Source organism: Typopeltis vanoorti, chromosome 4, assembly GCF_054136105.1.
Source record: "Typopeltis vanoorti isolate ZY-2024b chromosome 4, IOZ_Tvanoo_1.0, whole genome shotgun sequence".
In the NCBI taxonomy this organism is placed as follows: Eukaryota; Metazoa; Arthropoda; class Arachnida; order Uropygi; family Thelyphonidae; genus Typopeltis; species Typopeltis vanoorti.
In genome coordinates, this window is record NC_143552.1 from 151,462,747 (window position 1) to 151,483,963 (window position 21,217).

The following is a 21,217-nucleotide window of genomic DNA, read 5'->3' on the forward strand; positions in this document are numbered from 1 at the left end:
GACAGATTTTTGATTATAGAAGCAAGATGTAATCAACGCACCACAGCAAGCCAGCTAGCAAGTCAGCTCCATTCCAGCACAGGCATGCAAATATCTCAACAAACTTCGGAAAACGTCCGAGACAAGCAGATGCCCAGACATGTAGCCTGCGTCTCTTTATCCACAGCTCACCATAGAGCAGGTTTTCAGTGTTGTTGTATCAATAACAATTGGAGAAGACACCAATGGGCTAATATACTCTTTACATTACTCTGAGAGTCATTTTAGTTTATTCTCTGATTCTAGAAAACACTTGACCTAGCATGAAAGTGGTACTTACCATCGCGAGAATGTTCTTAAAAGGAATAAATATGGCAGTGTGAGAGTCATGGTGTGGAGAGGCATTATGCCTCATGGACGGACCGAGCTACAAGTGCTGAAAAAAGGGACTATGATCTGCAAACAATATTGCAATGAAGTTCTTCAGCATCATATTCGATTGTTCTGTAGGCAAAAAATTCATTTTTATGGATGACAATGCTACACCACATCATACACGAGCAGTGGAGATACTTCTGGAGACCAAGGATATTAATCATATCAAGTGGCCAGCATACTCCACAGATCTCAACCCTATAGAACACTTTTTGGTTGCTGCTCGAAATTCCCCTCCAGAAAACAAAAACAGACATACAAAAATATTTGTATGTCTGACAAGCCAGCCTAGTTGGCCGACTGGATAGCATATCCACTCTCCAGCCAAAAGGCTGCGGGTTCAAATCGAACCATGGGCATGGATGTTTGTGAATGTCTGTGGAAATACCAGTGGTGGACTGTGGTAGATGGCATTGGTGTAGTTGTGGTTATTGGTGATTGAATGTTGGAGATGGAGTTGTAGAGGAGGTGCCCTCCCTCAATGAGTCCTTGGACTCCCTGAAGGTGTCAAATAATAATAACAATAATATTTTGAGAAAATTTGTAGAAAAGAGAAAAGCTAATAATAATGGCAAATACTTGTTTGATTTCTGCTCATGACACAGACTGGTTATTAGTAACACAATGTTCCAAAATAAAAATTTGCACAAATTCACATGGAGAGAAGAGGCAAGGAATAAGAAAAGTCTCACTGACTATGTTATTGTTGATAGTGATGTTTTCTCCCTAGTGCAGGACACCAGAGTGTGCAGAGGATTTGAAATTGGAAGTGATCACTAGTCTTGAGCAGGATAAAATTGAATTTCATATTGAAAAGAATAACATGTAAGAAAGTTTTAAAGCGAATAAAAGTTGAGCAGCTCTCATATGCGAACTGTAGACTAAAATACACAAAGATTATTGAAGAAAAAATGAAAGAGTTTGAGAACAGGAATCAAACCTTGGAGATTCAGTGGCAAATTTGAAGAAAGCACTGATTGATTCAGCTAGAGAGGCATGTGGTGAAGTTGTCTGAAAGGATAGAAAAATTAGAACTCCATGGTGGACACAGGAAGTTAAAGAGGCAGTGAAGGAAGAGAAGAAAGCATATCAAAAGTTCTTGGCAAATAAGTCAGCTTGTGCTCTTTGAAAATACAGACACAAATGTAAGAAAGCAAACACTGTGTAAAACTAGCTAAATAAAAGTAATGAGAAGACTTTGGTAAGAACATAGAAAATGTTCGATTCTCGTCATGACGAGAGGAATCTTTATATGGGCTTTTTTAGTTGAAGGTGAGTTAGCCGATCTCATACACCGATAGCAGGGTTTTTTCTCCTGGAAACTCGGGTTTTTCATCCCACGTACAGAAAAATTGGCCTTCAGGACACATGCAATTTACAGACAAAAAATACTGTTGGTGGTGGTGATGGGCGATAGATGGCGATGATGGTAGTAGTGTCGAAGTTGGAGAATTAAGTAGTAGTGGAGAGTATGAGATGTATTTAATGAAATAGAGTAGTGTGCCCTCCCACGATGAGTCCTTTGACTCCCTGGAGGTGTCACGTAATAATAATAATAAAAAATAAATATCATGAAGATGGCAAAATATTATGGAGGTTGTTGAAAAAGCTCAAATTGAATTAGAGATGACAAAGGTGACATGGAAACTGGCAAAAAAGTTAACTTGATGTATGAAGTAATTAATTTGAAAAATGGCAATCAAAACAATCTGTGATGGCACAGTAGTAAAAAAATACTCAAAAAGGCCTGCAGTCAGGAATACATATCCATACTTGAAGTAGAAAAAAAAAAGCCATCAAAAGTATGAAATGTGGAAAGGCAGAGGGAGTAGATGATATTTGACCAGAAATGCTCAAGCATGGAGGTATAAAGGTCTTACAGTGGCTGGGCTGCACAGCATAGTTCAGAAAGCCTGGACAAAGGGACAAATTCCAGATGATTAGAGTAGAGCTCTCATAGTACACATATATAAAAAAGGGAAATAAAACTGAATGCAAGAATTACAGAAGTATTTCCCTATTGAGTGTTCCTGGTAAGATTTATGCAAGTATACGTGAGAAAGATTGTGGAGAAAGAACAAGCTGTATTTAGGCCAAATAGAGATTGTCAGGATCAGATTTTCACTTTACAACAAATAGTTGAGAAATCATGGGAATACAACAAAGATCTATATTTAAGTTTGTAGATTTGGAAAAGGCATATGACAAGGGGGGGGGCAAGAGTAAAGCTATTCAAAACACTACAGTTGTATGGTGTCAATGGAGCGTCATACGAGGATGCCCATTATCCCCCCTGTTATTTATTATCTATATGGATCACATTATGAAGTAAAGTGGTATTAAACCTGATATCAAAATTGGAGATACTAATCTCAGCTCTTTACTAAAAATGTAGATGATGTGATACTTTTAAATAAATCCATTACAAGTCGGCAAGATTCCCTGACTAAATTGAATAACTGTTGTAATAAATTTGGTATGAAAATCAGCAATAACAAGACAATGAAAATAGACATATTTGGTATGAAAATCAGCAATAACAAGACAATGAAAATAGACATAAACATTGAAAATATCAACTGCATCGTGAATGGAGAATCTATAGAACAAGTAAAACATTTCCACTACCTAGGCATGATTTTTAGTAAAAATGGTAAATTAAATATGCAGAGACAAACTACTTTAACATGCAGAGACAAACAAGTTGTTGTTCCTCTGTATTGAGCCTTGATAAGACCCCATCTTGACTTCTGTGTTCAGTTATGGGCACCAGGGTTTCTTCGTGATGGGGAGGAAGTGGAGAGGGTCCAGAGACGAGTGACCAAGATGATAGCAGGTCTGTGGAATGAACCTTATGAGAATAGGTTGAGGATTTGTGGGTTGCAGAAATTGGACGATAGGCGAAGGAGGGGTGATATGATTGAGACATTCAAATTACTGAAGGGTTTTTATAATATTGATCCAGAAGATATTTTTGAAAATATGACTGGTGGTGGGAGGACTAGGGGCCATGCATGGAAGCTGGGCAAGAGTGTGGTTGACAAGGGTGTTAGAGCTAGGTTTTTTACTTGGAGAGTGGTGAATGAGTGGAATAAGCTTCCAGAATCTGTTGTGGGTGCTACGACCATGAATGAGTTCAAGGCAAGATATGATAGATACTGTGTGAATGCTGAATAGTTGTTCCAGACATGATGTTAGGGCCTCCCTCGATGAGTCTGTCAACTCCTTGGAGTTTCCCGGAACAATAATAATAATAATAAAATATGGAAATAGACAACAGAATGAATAAAGCTGGTATGGTAGGAAGTCAACTGAATACATTTATATGGAATAAGAGAGAAATTAGTTAAAACACTAAATTAGCTGTATACAAGACATTGTTCAAACCAATTTTAACTTATGGATCTGAGAGCTGGGTTAGAAATAAAACACTTGACCAAAGACTAGAGACCACAGATATGAGAGTCCTAAGAAAGATTAGAAGCATGAACAGATGGCATCAGTGGCAATATCATATTAAAAATGAGGATATTAAGAAAGAACTTAACATTTAGCATCTAGGAATGTGTTAGCAGAGCTAATCTCAAGTGGTATGGTCACTTAAACAGAATGGGAAAAGAAAGATTAGCAAAACAAGTGTTCTCTGCAAGGTTGGCAGAAAAAAGACCCAGAGGAAGACCAAGATATAAGTGGATTGATACAATAAAAAGTGCCTTAGAAGATAGAAATATAAGATCTGATAATGTTGGAATCTTGACATGTAATAGATCGATTAGGAGAAAAATTGTAGCAATAAGTTACTAATGATGTAAGTTTTTCATGTAGTACTATCATATATCATATCTTATACACCCCTTGAGGGTACCTATCAGGAATTTGATGATGATGATATTTATTTATTCCACAACAAGAGTTAGAAGAAACCATAGGACATCATGACAAATGATATTTGCCAATTCACTACAGCAATCACCATAAGATACCTGTAGAAGAGACAACATAGAGACGAAACAGTGCATCTGCATCTGAGAAATCTGCACCTGAATCAATGAAGGAAGGATTATTTATGAGCTGAATTGCTCTCTTATGGATAGCAAGAATTTTTTGGAAGGTTCGTAAAGAACACTAACCCAAATGTGGGAAGAGAGTGGGGGCTCATCCATAAGGTCTGCATTGAATGCAGTTCTAACATTGGGTATACTAGCCAGTACTACTTGCTAGCATACTCAACGCTGGAGCTGCATTCAATGCAGCCCTTGAGAATGAGCCACCACTGTTGAAGAGTATTCTAAGAATGAGGAGATTTGAGATTTATATAGGCTATCTGAGTGTAAAACAACTTCCTGAGTGGAAAAATATGCTTATTTTTTTAAATGATGAGGAAGCTATTAATGTGATGTGTTTATGCCAGAATAGGCTAGAAGTAAATGTCAGTCCAAGTACAAAGCTCTAATTCTGTCTGGTAATCTGTGCATTACTGAAGACATGCAGTAGGTGAGCTGAGATCCCTTTTGCAGGAGAGAGAGAGCAAGACTGTTTTGGTGGCATTGAAGATGACCAATTAATCCTTGCACCCCATTGAAAGATGGTATGGAGATCATGGTTTGTCAAAAGAGAATGAATGGAATGTACTATTGTCAGCAAAGCTGTGCATAGGATTAGTGGCAAGAGCAGTTAATTTATGTATAGAAAGGGAAAAAAAAATCAGCTAACGCCTTTTTATTCCCGTATATATAGGGAGTAGGCGAGGCCATTTTTAGCCCTATCTAACTTTTAGAGACTGAGTGGGCAGTTCAATCTCCACTGGTACCCAATCAGAGATAGCTGGCCCAAGGCTATCACTAATTAATAGGCACGCAGTGAAGAGAGATGGCTCAACAAGTGCCGCCATCTCATGGTCCCTAACCCTAACACTCATATTTAATGTCTGAAATAATGTGGGTTCTACGGTCAATTTTCTCGAGTTTACGGGACGAAAAAACCCGCTTGCCCTTGCTAGAGATCGACTAACTCGGGAACCGGTCGAAAAAAGGCTTAGAAAAATTTCTTCTAGTCGCCGACTAGTAGATTCGAAACCAAGAAGTCTTCCGTCGTGCGGTTAAGCGCCGTGGTGTGCAAACACCACATCCACTGAGCAACACAGGCTTCTGTATAGAAAGAAGGTAGGTGACAAAAACAAAGCCTTGAGGCACTCTTGCAGTGGCAGCAAAGCTTGAAGAGAGGGTACCATTCACCATGACACAGTGAACGGCTATAGAAAACTGGCCGTTCAAAAGCTCTGGAAATGTCAAAGGCAACAGAACATTTTTCTGAACCTATCCATGGCTCATCCAGTAGTGGGTGATGCAGACTAAAGATCAGCTGCACATCTAAACAAGTGGAATCTACACTGGTGGTTGCTGATCAACTGGTAGGTCTCTATTATTTTGGAGAGGACTGTGATTGTGGCAATTGATCATTAGTTGGATGACATGTTTTATACGTAGGTAACAGGATTTTTTACCTGCTATAAACTCAGGATTTTATCTCGGGCTTGAGTTGATAAAGACAAGCTTTATTGATTCAAGCAGCTATATATTATGTTCACTTTCTTTGAAAATTAGTATTCTACTATGGAGCCTGTGTAGCTCAGTGGATGTGGCGTTTATACACCATAGCGCTTGGCCGCACAAAGGAAGACTTGATTTCGAGTCTGGTCAGCGACTAGAGGATATTTTTCTAGGTCTTTTTTCGACCGGTTCCTGAGTTAGTCGATCTCTGGCATGGGCAAGCGGGTTTTTTTCTCCCGGAAACTTGGGTTTTTCATCCTGTAAACTCAAGAAAATCGACCGTAGAACCCACATTATTTCAGACATTAAATACGAGTATTAGGGGCCACGAGATGGCAGCACTTGTTGAGCCGTAACTCTTCACTGCATGCCTCTTAATTAGTGATAGCCTTGGGCCAGCTACCTCTGATTGGGTACCAGTGGAGATTGAACTGCCCACTCAGTCTCCAAAAGTTAGATAGGGCTAAAAAAGGCCTCGGCTACTCCCTATATATACGGGAATAAAAGGGCGTTAGCTGATTTTTTTTTTTTTTTGACTGTTTTATTTAATGTTGCTATCTCATTGATTTCCTATTATATATACTTGTAAAGTTTGTAGTCTGATGTCAAATATATTATTAAAAAAAAAAAAAAAGATAATGCTTAAAATGCTACATGAGAAAATATGAATGCCACTCATACTACACCAAATATAAAAGATGTATCTCATAATATATCACATTGACCTCTGTGGAGTCAGCTGACTTATTATGGGAAGTTCACTTAACATATTTATTATATTGAACCTTATACTTCTTAACACTCCTGGGATTCACAATGCATTCCAGTGAATTCTGCTCACTCATAACTCTCCACATAAAAAACCTACTCGTCATATCTTCTCTTTACACCTTTACTTCCAGGGATGGTCTCTAGCCCTTCCTGTCTCTCCTTCTGCTCTTTTTATAATTCCTGTGTTAATTCAACAAAATCCACTCACTAAAGCAACCATCATATAATTTTTTTTCTGCCTAATCAGCAGAACTCTGCAATTTACATTCTTTCAACCTTTCTCAATAATCATAACCTTGGTCATTCATCTCTGGATTTCTTCAAATGTTTCCACAGCACAATTAAAACAAGGTGACCAAACTCTGTACAACAGTCCATATGCTGTGACCAATGCTTCATAAAATGGCACAACTACATACTTATCCCTACTTGTCAATATACTTCTTAGCATAGCAGCAATGCAATGTGCAGTCTTTGCTACACTTGCAATGAATCTTCTAAACTTCAGTTCACTCTTAACCATCATCTCAGATTCCTAATCTCATCCAATTCCCAAAACACAACCAATACAATACACAGCCTTATATCTCTGTACTCTGAAGTGCAACACCTTGCACTTATTACAACTACAATCCCACTCATTTGTCCAAACTAAAAATCTATTTAAATATTCCTGAAGGAAATTAACATCAGCAGTACTCAATAAAGCACATTTCATAATTCTCCCTAATTTTGCCTCAGCATACAACTAGAGATTCCCAGACAATCCACATGAAATATCACTAACAAATAAGTTAAACAGCAAGGGCCCAAGAACAGAACCCTGGGACATGCCACTGGTTACCATCCTTTCTTTGAGACACTGCCCTAGCATACATAATGTACTGATATTGTTCAGAGAACAAATCTATTATCTATTTCCATCAACTGCTTCTTGTACACCAACAAGCCATGATATAATCTATCCAACACCCTGCCAAGTTTAAGAATATCAATGTACATAAATTTCCCTTATCCAACATATTCATCATTAAATAAGCAAACAAACTGCTAAGAAGGCCTATCTTTTACAAACCCATGCTGATCATCATTAACCAATTTACAGAACACCTTGACTACAAATGCAGATATCCCACTCCTAACAATTCAAATTTTTTTGCTTGGCCTGGTTGGCTGAGTGGTTAGCGTATCCACTCTCCAGCCAAAAGGCTGCAGGTTCAAATCCCACCGTGGTTATGGATGTTTGCGATTGTCTGTGAAAATACTAGTGATGGACAGTAGATGGCATTGGTGTAGATGATGCAGTTTGCTGTAGTTGGTGAATTGCATGGTGGAGACAAGAGTTGTAGAGTAGGTGCCCTCCCTCGATGAGTCTTGGCCTCCCTGGAGGTGTCAAGTAATAATAATAATAATATACAATCTGGTCTACCAGCGGTAATGTCTGTCCTGGAACTATGCTATTAGAGTGGCACTATTTTGCCTTCATTCCATTCCTTAAAAACTTTTCCCACCACGACTTTCATTAAATAATCTGCTAAAGGGCATAATTAACTTCTTTTTTTTTTTTTTGCACATTCTTTAAAATTATGTCGTAATTATCATTTATTCTACAGCCTTATTTTTATGTAGTTTTCAACTGCAAAAAGCTTTTGTAAGCCTATAATACATTCATGCCATGGGTGAAATAAGAATTTTCTTCATTTTTTTTTTTTTTTGTATTTTTATTATTTTCTACATACTCCAGAAACCCTTTTCTAGAGACCAAACATGGAACTTTTTCAAGCCATTTCAGGCTGCCAACAAGCATGATAGTAGTCTCACACCAGGCAATGAAACTTATATCCCACCTAAAGACAATTACAAACATTCATGCTCACAGTGGGATACAAGCCTGCAGTCTGTTGATTAGAGAGCAAATACACTAACCACATCCATGCCCACAGTGGGATGCAAGCCTGCAGTCTGTGGGTAAGAGAGCAGATACACTAACCACTTTGCCAACTTGGCCAGGTTATTAACATCTAACACAATCAACATTTCTCTGATGCTAGCCAAATGCTGAAATATTTCTTCTACATCAATTCTATAAAACTCATAATTCAGCTTCATTTGTAACAATATGATATACACTGATAAAGTGCTTATTAAATAGCTCCACTAAATCCTCTGATCACTACTACCATAACTATCCACAAGTATCATCCTTCCATAATTATTCTTCCTTTTGCTAACCACACAGTGGAAGAATTCCTGTGAATTATCTCTGGCTTGACTGACCAGACTCCTCTCAATACTACACTTGTCACCTTTATATTCATGCATTTTATGTACCTAATAACATCTTCTCCCATAATGCTTGCCTGATTTAACTGTTCATCATACTCTACTTGTTCAATTCTTGGTATACAACTGTGAATTGCTTGTCAGGTGCTTCCTAATTAATTCCCATGCTCTGACAACCTCTTGTCATACCATACTCACTATATATAGTATTAATATCCCTATTTACTTGGTATACAGCAGGGTAGTAGTCTCACACTAGACAATGAAACTCATATCCCACCTAAAGACAATTACAAACATTCATGCCCACAGTGGGATACAAGCCTGTTAATTTTGGTTTATGAGTACATAAACTGAAATTTCAGCAGTCTCAAACTAAATGGAAAAGAACATTTGTAATTATTTTAATGATAATGAAGGCTGAAGAAAATATGCAAGTGATGCATGTAATATAAGTAGGCTAATCAAAGGAAAATGAAAATCTCAGTTACAAATTGACACAGCTAGATTTTAACCTGGGTATCAGCATCAACACTCATGGAATATGTAGTTCCAGAATATTTGGGCAAAAAGTTGACTAGTTTAGTAACAGGCAAGTTGTTGTTATTATTATTATTGCACACGCATCTCCATGAAGTCTGAATATCCAAGATGGCTCTTCATGAGAGATTCAATTCTACAGATAATATCTGTTCTTCCTGTGTTCTTCAACTCAATGAGAGAGCACTTACAACCTCTGGAAACCCATTCCACTGGTTCACCACTCTCTCTCCAGGCAAAATAATCTAATACTCATACCCTACCCAACCATATTCTTACTCGATTTCTAGGATGACCTCTTATTCTGCCTCAGCTAGCCAAATGCTGAAATATTTATTCTTTATCAATCCTAAAAAACTCTTTTAGTAACGTTTTTATATCTGTTCTCTTCAGCCTATCAACCAAATTTTTACAACCCACAAATCCTCGCTCGATAGCCAATGTTAATTATTCATATTAATACTGTAAAATCCTTCAGAAGCAATAAATCAATTCTACTAGTCTGATTTATGTAGCTCCCTTAACTATGACCGATTTATGGGCTCACCATAATTTGGTGAGTGAAGAGGGAGCTACATAAATAATTCAGTGCCCCTGCTGGGTATTTTTATCAGGAATACCTCACACTCCGAACCCCCCCCCCCCCCCGCGTTCAGAAGTTAGCGGTACGCACTTAGTTCACCTCCTAGACGTCCTAGTTCATCTTTAAATCATACACAACCGAAATGTTGCTGTTCGGAACTTAAAGCACCACGCATTAAAAACTTATGGTAACCTTTAGTTACTTTTAACGTGTATATATACTTACAGCTATCAGGATTAAAAGATGAAGATGCTAACTTATTTGCTAAAGCATCTGCCATCCTAATACATCCCACCCCCCACAATTCAAAGCCACAATATTCCAAATCTGAAACTAAAACTTTTATTTTAATTTCCTATCACCCAAACATTTGTGACACTGGTATATGTTGTTCGAAAATTAAAAATAAAACTTTACAAACACATTCGTCCACAATTATCACGCCTATACCCATTTCCTATGTTTACAAATAGATGTCAGGAGAGGAACTAGAGGTCGCATTTCCCAGCGATAAGTGAAACCTCTATACTCTAAATTAAAAAAAATAATAATAAATAAATAAATAAAAAGCTTCATATAGAAATCAACTTTGTAGAGCATGATGGATGAACGTTTCGAAAACAACACCAAGGCAACTAAGCTTTATAGGGAAAAGAAGATAATAAAAAATAGTAAAAAAAAAAAAAAAACTTAAGTGCAAGCCAATTAGGCAAAGTCTGCGCTTTAAACTACTAAAAGTCTTTAAATTTTCATTAAAATATATCTTCGCCATCTTCAGTATTGTGTCGTCGAGTAAAATAATCATAATATCTAATGCCTTTTATTCCAACTTTTAGAAATTGTTGTGCAGCTGATCATAACTTATTCATTAGTGATAATGATGTTATGGAAGTTTTTCCACTTGGCTATGCTACTAATTATATATTGGGTTTTATCCTTTATCCAATTGTAAGCAAACAAAGTTTGCGCGTGAAGTACTTTCAGGACAAGGGCAACTCGTGGTAAATTTGGTATAAGCAGGGCCGACACTACCATTTAGGCAAACTAGGCAACCACCTAGGGCGCAAAACTTCAAGCTATGCTTTATTCATACTTTACTAAAACATCAAAATTAAATAGTGATATATGATTAGGTATCGATTCTTTTTCCTTATCCCTCACACATCACACTATTTTACTATTTAACTCTTGGTTCTTTTTTGTTCCTTACCTAAATGATTTGAACTTACCGCTATTTAAAATTCAGTTAAGATAAATATTTTAAGACGTTAACATTTTAAAATATTAAATTTCGGTATTATATAACTTTTTTTTGTAAATGAATTATAACAGAGAATTTTCAAATTAATTAAAAAAGAAAATTAAAAAAGCCCTATTAATTTACCTATTAATTTAACCTGAAAGGCAATTTTTTTTGTTGTTTAATGTCAATTAGAAACATTTTAGTTTTTGAAATACGGAGCGCACTTGTGAATTAAGGGGTACACTTGTAAACTTTGCCTAGGGCACAAAATAACGTGGCACCAACAGTAGGTATAAGTTCTCATAACTTGCCTCAGTATCTCCCATAATGCAAACCACATCTCCTTGCAGACCTGTATACTGCTATGCATTAAGGGAAGAGCCACTTCCCAGACCGGTTTTGACCTTTATTGAGGTGCTGATTAAGTAAAGACCTCTCTAAAAAATAGGCGCCCCCCCAGACCTCTGGGTGGAAAACCAACTGAAACCAAATCCAAGTAAAACCCAAATATGTCTTTTCCATCTCAATAATAGGGAGACGAGGAGAGAGTTGAATATAGAATGGAATGGTGAAATTGGTCAATTATCCATATCTAACTTACCTAATTATTACACTACATAGGATCTTAAATTATAAGCGACACATAGAGAAGACAGAAGCCTAAAAACTCAAACAACTAATAATATTCTACGCCGATTAACATCATCTCGGTGGGGTGCAAGTTCACAGGTAGTGTGTGCCTTTGCACTGGCATTTTGCTTTTCAACAGCTGAGTATTCTAGCCCCTTTGGGGTAAGATCACATGTAAAAATTATTCACAAGATTCTTAATGAAACATGTCGGCACATTACTGGCTGCCACCACGCTACTGGCCAAGACATCTAAAAAATAAAAAATAAAAAAAGACGTCTATAGACGTCAAGGTATCATGGATGCGAAGTGCATATTAAAATTATAATACCATTGATATTACATTGAAATATATGATGGATACGAAGCGTATGAGGATGCGTATTTGATCCATAATGGCCGGTAAAGTGTTAAGCCTACAAATATTGACCATCTATACTCGCTCGCTGGTATTTCAACTATTCACATCTGAAGGACTACACAGAGTAGATATAAGCAAAAACAACAACTAGGCATCCTTTTTATGGATGTTAGAGTACACAGGCGGCTAAGATAATGATTGATTCCATAAAAGCTATAAGGTCAACAATGTGGCAAGCACAATCTCCAGAAGTTCCGAACTTAAACAAATCTCTTCCTTCCGGCTTACATCTAGACTGGCAAAGACAGAAAATATTGAATAGACTTCGTTTCATAATTGGCAGATCAAAGCAGAATATGGCCAGATGGGGCTACACAGACAATGACAGCTGCTTATGTGGTGAAACACAAACCATGGATCATCTTCTGCAATGCTGCTTAACAGGCATTAATAATATATGTAGCAGAGAAGATTGAATGCAATGTAATAACAGCTTTAAAGTATATTAATCACTGGATGAGTGAAATCTGACATTTTATGCTTTTTGCTTTTTTTGAATTTTTTTAATCCCAATTCTTGTATGTGTTTAATCATTTATATGTATATCCTTACGTTTTCTGTAGTCAGAAAAAAAAAATCAGCTAACTCCTTTTTATTCCCGTATATATAGGGAGTAGGCGAGGTCGTTTTTAGCCCTATCTAACTTTTGGAGAATGAGTGGGCAATTCAATCTCCACTGGTACCCAATCAGAGATAGCTGACCCAAGGCTATCACTAATTAAGCGGCACGCAGTGAAAAGTGACGGCTCAACAAGTGCCGCCATCTCGTGGTCCCTAACCCTAACACTCGTATTTAATGTCTGAAATAATGTGGGTTCTACGGTCGATTTGCTTGAGTTTACAGGACGAAAAACCCGAGTTTCCTGGAGAAAAAACCCACTTGCCCGTGTGCCAGTCGATCTCTGGCATGGAAAAGCGGGATTTTTCTCCCGGAAACTCGGGTTTTTCGTCCCGTAAACTCAAGAAAATCGACCGTAGAACCCACATTATTCCAGACATTAAATACGAGTGTTAGTGTTAGGGACCACGAGATGGCGGCACTTGTTGAGCAGTCACTCTTCACTGCGTGATAATTCGCACACAAATTAAAAAAAAGCAATCAGATATTTCTTCCGAACTCAATTAATGTTATACATCCTTAAGCCAAACTAGACCTAAAATAATTATATCCCATATTTTTCATTCCCCAAAAAAGGGAGGGTGGGTCCTTTTATGTTTAACTTTTTAGAAATTACTAGCCAGTCAGTTTTAATGAATTATCAAAGACAAAAATAACATTTTTATTAATTATAGTTATCCCTGAAAAAAGCGATTGTTAAACACTTATTACAACACTATCATGGATGGGCAGAAAACTGTAAAAATAAAATAAAATAAAATAGCCAGGAAATATATAAGAAGTGAGTTTATCCCAAAGGGAAGCGGGAAAAGTAACGTACGAGGGACGCTAACAGCGCCTTCGGTATTTCTCTAAGACAACAGAACCATAGACTGAAAAAAAGGGAAAAAAAGCTATCATACACAGGAATCTAACCGAAGCATCCACACCTTCTCAGAAGAAAGACCAGACATCTGAAATTCGACATCATTAGGTAGTAGACGACTTTGCACAAGAAAGTAAACAAGATGTGGAATGAGGCCAATACTGGCCAAAAACCGCATTTGGAATTCAGAGCAAAGTCTATTTTGATTTTCTCTGTTTTTTCTTATAATCAATAGGCATTAGGAAACCCATCATTTCTAATTTCAGTAAAAAATCCACTTATCCTCTTCATAAAGACTACTCTGCAGAGAAACCGATAGACGGTATACTGGAATTAACCTATTTATAACAGTTTAGAATAGCTTCAGGTGATGTACTATCAATTATCTTGATGGCAATGCACTATTAGGTAGGCTGGGGGGGAAGGGGAAAGGAACTGGTATTATAATATCAGAGGAAAACCATGGTAAAGTGAAAGGTTGGATGAAAATCTTTTTGGCTGAATAAAAAAATCAGTTACTGCATATTTCATTACACTTCCAATTCTAGTCTTCCATAAGCAGCAACTATGACATGCAAAGAAAAATCAGTTACATATGGGAAAAGAGAGACTTATCAAAAAGATTCTGGATGCAATTTACAAATGTGAATTGTCTAGTTTGTTTCTTAAATCTGCTAAACGCAATTTACTTTTCTATAACATAAAATCAACTTTCAATTTCTTTAAACCCTGTCTCATATTTTTCAATTACATATGGTGTGATTCTCTTCATATAATGGTGTCACATCTGTGCGTATCCTGTATTAGAAAGTGTCTAACTTAAAATCTTCTCTTTCTTGGAAGATACTTTTTAAAAATCTCTCTTTACTCATTCTATCAGTAAATTGCATTTTCTGCTAAATATATTATTCAAAGGAATAAATACAAGAAACTTGGGCCATGTCCAAATAGCTTCCGATACTCTATTGCACTCAAATATCTCATCTTACAAGAAATAACAAATCCATTGATGCGTTTATTCCCAGTGGGAGCAGGTGAGGTAATTGAGCCTTAATTAAGTTTAGAAAACTGGGGTCCCACAGAGAAACTCAATATCCAGATCTCCTAATGCTACAATTTTGGAATTAGTAACCACTGTAAACTCAATGACCAATCCAAATTAACAATATTAAATTAACAATAGGAGAATCCCGTACCAGAGTAAGTCAATCTCTGGCACGGGAAAGTGGTTTATTTCGCCCTGTCAACTTAACGGAATCGAGCGTAGTATCCACACTATTTCAGACATTAAAAACATTGTATTAGGGTTCATGAGATGGCGGCACTTATTAGCTGTCTTTTCACTGATAACGCTTAAAATTAGTGATAATCTTAAGCAGTCATCTCTGACTGGCTACCAGCAGAGACTAAACTGCCCACTCAGTCTCCAAAAGTTAGATAGAGCTTAAAACGTCCTCGCCTACGCCTTGTAGGGGAATTAACAGGCTTTAGTTGATTTAGATCACTATCAGAGGAGATCTAGCTTACAAACTTGATAATTCAATATCATCTTTAGCCTAGCCTTTACTCTGATCTTCACCTGGACAAAATTGTGCAGTGTAAATTTTAAATTTCTGCAGGTCTTCTTCAGGCTAATAGGCCAAGTGGCCTGTTCCGGACTCAATTTCATCTATTTAAGGGTCTTCCTCTGCATCGAGTACCTTTTGGGTAGTAATTTAGAATTTCTTTAGGTATTCTGCTTCTATTCATTCTCAGTATGTGTTCTTTCCATTTTTCTCTATAGCAAATCACTGTTTCGTTTAGGGAGGTTGTAATTCCAATTTTTTTTCTGATTTCGCTGGTTTTCATTTTGTTCATTAATGTGACTCTTTCAGTTCTGCGCATAAATTTCATTTCAGATGATTCAATTCTTCTTTCATCTGCTTTTTTTATTTTCCATATCTCACTGCCATAAAGTAAGGTTGGTTTAGCAACTATACTGTAGATTCTTATTCGTGTGTGTTTTTGTACATAATTGGGTTTAAAAATTTTTAATTATAATACCTGTTACTTATAAAAAGTTTGATATCTTTGGTTCTATATCAGCTTCATTTTCATATGAAATTGTGCAACCTAAATATTTAAATGTATTTAATTTCTCTATTATTTTGTGGTTTATTACTATTTTGCTTCTTATTGGATTAGCACCTTTGAAGGCCATGACTTTTGATTTGTCTGTTGATATTTCCATACCATATGTTTTTATCAGATTATTTAGACTGCATAATGATTTTTGTAGTTCATTTTCATTATTTCCAAGGATTATTTGGTCATCAGCAAAAAGAAGAGTAGCTAATCTGGTGTTACGGTTTATCTTGAATCCTCCTTCATTAGTTAAATTCCATTCTTTTATGATTTTATCTATGTATATATTAAATAAAACCGGTGAGAGAGAGGGCAACCTTGACGTACTCCTCGATTTATTGGTTTCGAGCTTGATGTTGAATTATTGTACTTCACAGATATATTATTTTCTTGATATATATTATATAAGGCTCTAAAGAGTTGGTTTGGTATTTCGTATTCTTCTATGATTTCCCATAGTTTTTCTCTGATAATTTTATCAAATGCTTTGGTGTAATCTATAAATGCTATCTGTGTTTCTATGTTCATTTCTCTGTGTTTTTCAATTAATAATTTTAACGTAAATGCAGAGTATGCAAGACCTGCCTTTTCTGAATCCGTTTTGCTCTTCTATTAATTTTGGGTCTACTATACGTTTAAGTTTATATGCTTTTCTGCAATTAATTTTTGCAGTTATGAGTATTAAATGCAGCTGGTTGAAAAATGTACAGTGAAAAAAATTGCAGTCAGTATTTAAACATTGTTCAATTCAAAGTAAAATAAAATATGGCCGTTATAATATATATATATATATATATATATATATATATATAAATCAGCTACCGCCTTTTATTGCCTTTATAGGGAGTAGGCGAGGCCTTTATACCCTATCTAGCTTTTGGAGACTGAGTGGGCAGTTCAATCTCCATCGGTAGCCAATCAGAGATAGCTGGCCCATGTCTATCACTAATTATAGCAGCCGCCAATGAAGAGGCTGGCAAACAGGTGCTGCCATCTCATGGTACCTAACACTAATAAGATATTTTACTGTCTGAAATAATGTGGGTACTACAGTCGATTTTCTTGAGTTTACGGGATAAAAAACCAGAGTTTCCAGGAGGAAAAACCTGCTTTCCCGTGCCAGAGATCGACTAACTCGGGAATCGGTCGAAGAAAGGCTTAGAAAAAGTTCCTCCAGTCGGCGACTAGACTTGAACTTAAGTCTGACTTCAAGCAACCAAGCCCAGAGGACACCACTTCCACTAAGCTACACAGGCTTATGTTATAATATAAAAAAAAAAAAAATCGGCTAACACCTTTTTATTCCCGTATACGGGGAGTAGGCGAGGCCATTTAGCCCTATCTAACTTTTGGAGACTGAGTGAGCAGGTCAATCTCCACTGGTACCAATCAGAAATAGATGGCCCAAGGCTATCACTAATTAAGCGGTACACAGTGAAGAGAGATGGCTCAAATGTGCCGCCATCTCGTGGTCCCTAACCCTAACACAATATATTTAATGTCTGAAATAATGTGGGTTCTACGGTCGATTTTCTTGCGTTTACGGGACGAAAAACCCGAGTTTCCGGGAGGAAAAACCCGCTAGCCCGTGCCAGAGATCTACTAACTTGGGAACCGGTTATCGAAAAAAGGCTTAGAAAAATTTCCTCTAGTCGCCGACTAGACTCGAAACCAAGTCTTCCTTCGTGCGGCCAAGCGCCGTGGTGTGTAAACGCCACATCCACTGAGCTACACAGGCTGCTATAATATATTAAAATGAAAAATCTCGATAACTCAAAAGCTGCATGGTGAATGTTTATGCAGTTTGGTGAAAAACATTCCATTTTATGATAGCCTTTTCTGGAAGATATTGTTCCATGAGCCTTGATCGATGTGGACAAGCATTATCATCTTGTACGATAAATATCTTCCCCACACACCTATATATAGAACATAGGGTTCCAGGACTAAATAGCAGCATTCGGGGTTTTTCCCGGTAGCACATATTGACTAGTGCTTCCACCGAACGAGATGACAATCTCCACCATAAATGTTCCAGGTATAATCATTTGTAAAGCAAATCGGAATTCGTTTGTAAGCGAGGTGAAAACCGCATTGGTCTTGAGTCAAGTTAACGTGGAGTCTGACCCAATCTCAAATGTTCTCCCCTGTGTCTTGCAGGTAGGGGCTTGAAGAATACTAGTCGTCTAGCACACAGAACGCTTTTGTGAAGTCTTCTACACGCAGGTAGTAATGGCTCTTTAGTCGATGTGAGGTCAGTAGCTGATTAGCAGATATGCTGTTGTCCTCAAACAAGAATGGTCCAGTGATAAATGAAGATGTTAACCCACACCAGCAGCAGATAATTGGAGATATTAGTCATCCACTGCATTTGTAACCCGTAGCCTTTCTTCACTGTATCTGCGGGATACTGTTTGTGACTGATAGCTCGCCAATCTGAATTGGTCTGATAAATGTTTTGCAGTCATACCCATACCAAAATTTTTCCATCATGAAACATCTTGTTCTCACCCCAGACACAAATTGGAAAACCACTCCAAAATGTCTGTGGTTCTCGATCCCCACGTTATCCTGATTTTTCTCCTTGTTTCTTAATTTATGGAAATCAGTGTGTTTTGTTACCATATATTCGATCACGGCACTCGTTTCATATCAATCAATAAGTTATAAAGGAGAAATGTCAGCAGATCTTCCTCGTTGCTGGTTACTTTTCATATTAGTAATCATAAAGTCAGCTAATGGCCAAGGATAGAACAGGGCTTCCTACCACTTTCCAAAACTGATAGCTAATTGTTTTTTATTTATTTCCTCTACAGAATAATAAAAACGCATTGCTTTTTTGTTAAAAACAAATTACTTGAAAAATTTTGCAAATTCATTGCTAATTTAAATATGAACGAAAATATGACAGACTAGTGCGTGGCTGCGTATACAGTATCAACTTCCCTGATACTGTTACACAAGACTATTATAGCTTCATTTAATAATCACACAGTAAAGCCCTCTCACAATTCCAGTATTAGGAAAATTTTGGTGCAATCGGTTTGGATTCATGGCCGAAACAAAAAAGGCTATGAGGCCAACATATGTCTCTCTTAACTGCATGTGTTCTTGCCAGTTCACCTGCTTTGCAGGATAAACATTCTGCCATTCTCAAATGATTTCTTGCAAGAAAGTCTATTGATTATGGTAGAAACTCGTTTTTATTCCTAAAAGTCAGCAAATCTACTGTAAAATACATACTTAATACTAGTTAGAATTAGGAACATCTGTTATCGAGCACATCGAAAGAAATGCACTCAGCCTTATGGTGAAAAGCAGAGATCGCCTGCCTACTAAAACTTGATAACAGAGACCTGATATGGGAAACTTCGTCCTTAATCTCTATCATTGAAAGATTTGTGTAGCCTCTGACTTGTATGGTATGAAGCAAAAAAAAAAAGAAAACAGTACTTCACTTTAATACCCCCATTCGGTACAGCCGGTAAAATATGCCGTTCAGCTTCATGCACATTAATAGAAGAGCACGTCATGTAATGATGTTGAATCTACATCATTGCATTTAACTGTTGCAATGATGTGACTTTGGAAGAAAAGACGTTTATCATCGAGCATTATTTGGGTTCATACGGAGTTGGAAGAATGATCCAAGCCTGGGACATGTTTGTGAGCAGTTGGTCAGTCGTTTCTATAAGCGTATCTCAAACGATAGTGGCATCATTGCCTTAATAGAGGTTTTCCAACATACCTAGAGTGTTTTGCCGCAACAATGTAAAGGGCATTCGAACTGTTAACACAGATGAGAATCCCGGGGGTGTGGAGCAAGTGCTACAGTCTCCTAGACGCGGTAAAACTTGAGAATAGTGTCTTGATAATAGATCTATATTTTGTTTTTAAGGGAGCCACTGCAGAAACCCGATTTCACAAAGATAAGATGTTGGAAATGGTAAAAGGGCACGAAAAGCTATTGAATTTAGTGCAGAAAATTCACCATGATCAACACCGAGCAAAATAAATTCAAACAGCGATTTAGATGCAAATTGTCTTTTAATTTCGCCACTTGACGTGAAGTCTATAAATTGTTCCTCTTCCTCATTGAAAAACCTTCAAGAGTAATTTGAAATGGGTTTCTAACCCACCCATACATTGTCATTATGTTGTCATCGGTTATAAAATAGTTTCTAAAATTCTTCGTGAATATCGTTAAATGATTTTCAATAGTTGTAAATAAAACTTTGATGTGTTGCTCTTCTGCCTTGTAGGTTTTTTTGCAAATATTTCTCATTTTTGTTGCTTTTACCTTTTTTTTTGTTCCATAACTAGTTTTTTTACAAAAAAAAAAATTAACTTCGTCACTCATCTCTAAAATATGTGTATATTTTCCTTGGAATTGCAGATTTAATATATTTAGTTTCTCGAATATGTCCACCAAGTAGCTCAATTTCATCATAAATAAATGGTCTCTAAACTTCTCTGCTTCGTGATTTTCCTCTACAAAGAAGATTGCTATTTGGTCTCTTAATTCGTAAACACGTTGTCATCAAGTTCCTTGTGATAACCATCTTGTCTCTCAGTAAAATAGTAATGCTGAATGTTGCGCTCCAGCCATGTCTTTACAAAGTTCACAAAGAAAAAGTTTTGATTTTAAGGGTATCATTTTTATATAATTCACCAGGGTTATAACTGTTGCTAACACAATGTTTAAACTAGGACTTATTTCCTTTGCAGCAAGAGCTTTTCTATGAATCCATGGATCTCTATGATATTCTGTGAACCTGAATTTGTTGACGTCCATTTTCCACAGTGGTCAGATGCCTGCTTACGTCCAATTAAAATTATTAGACATTTACACACGGTTAAAATCATTCGAGACTTCCCGTGATGAAATCGCGAATGTTTCCGAAAGGCCGATGCGATTAAATGGTCGGTGCAGTGATCCAGATCTATACAATTTTCGAAAGATTTGATGATATATTTCAATTTTTTTGAATATTTAAACACTTTAATTAATTCCTAGATTTCTTTTGTTTTTCTAACTTTTATGGATTCTGTCAGTTTCTCAACACAATAATTGCAAGGGTGGGAAGCTCCATAAAAACTAATATTAAAAAATGGGACGCACATGCAAGAAGGTTGAGAAACACTGGTTTAGTGTATGTTGAAGAAATGGGCTTT

General features: G+C 36.8%; 1 protein-coding gene across 1 annotated transcript in view; it reads right to left on the reverse strand.

Annotated features, from left to right (window-relative positions):
- Exo84 (exocyst complex component Exo84) overlaps nucleotides 1-10,601 on the reverse strand; it is a 230,949-nt gene extending 220,348 nt beyond the window's left edge. The window contains exon 1 of the mRNA XM_090391515.1: nucleotides 10,366-10,601. Coding sequence (XP_090247641.1) covers nucleotides 10,366-10,420 — 55 coding nt within the window. The 5' untranslated portion in view covers nucleotides 10,421-10,601. The remainder of the gene's footprint in view (nucleotides 1-10,365) is intronic.
- Nucleotides 10,602-21,217: the final 10,616 nt, after the last annotated feature.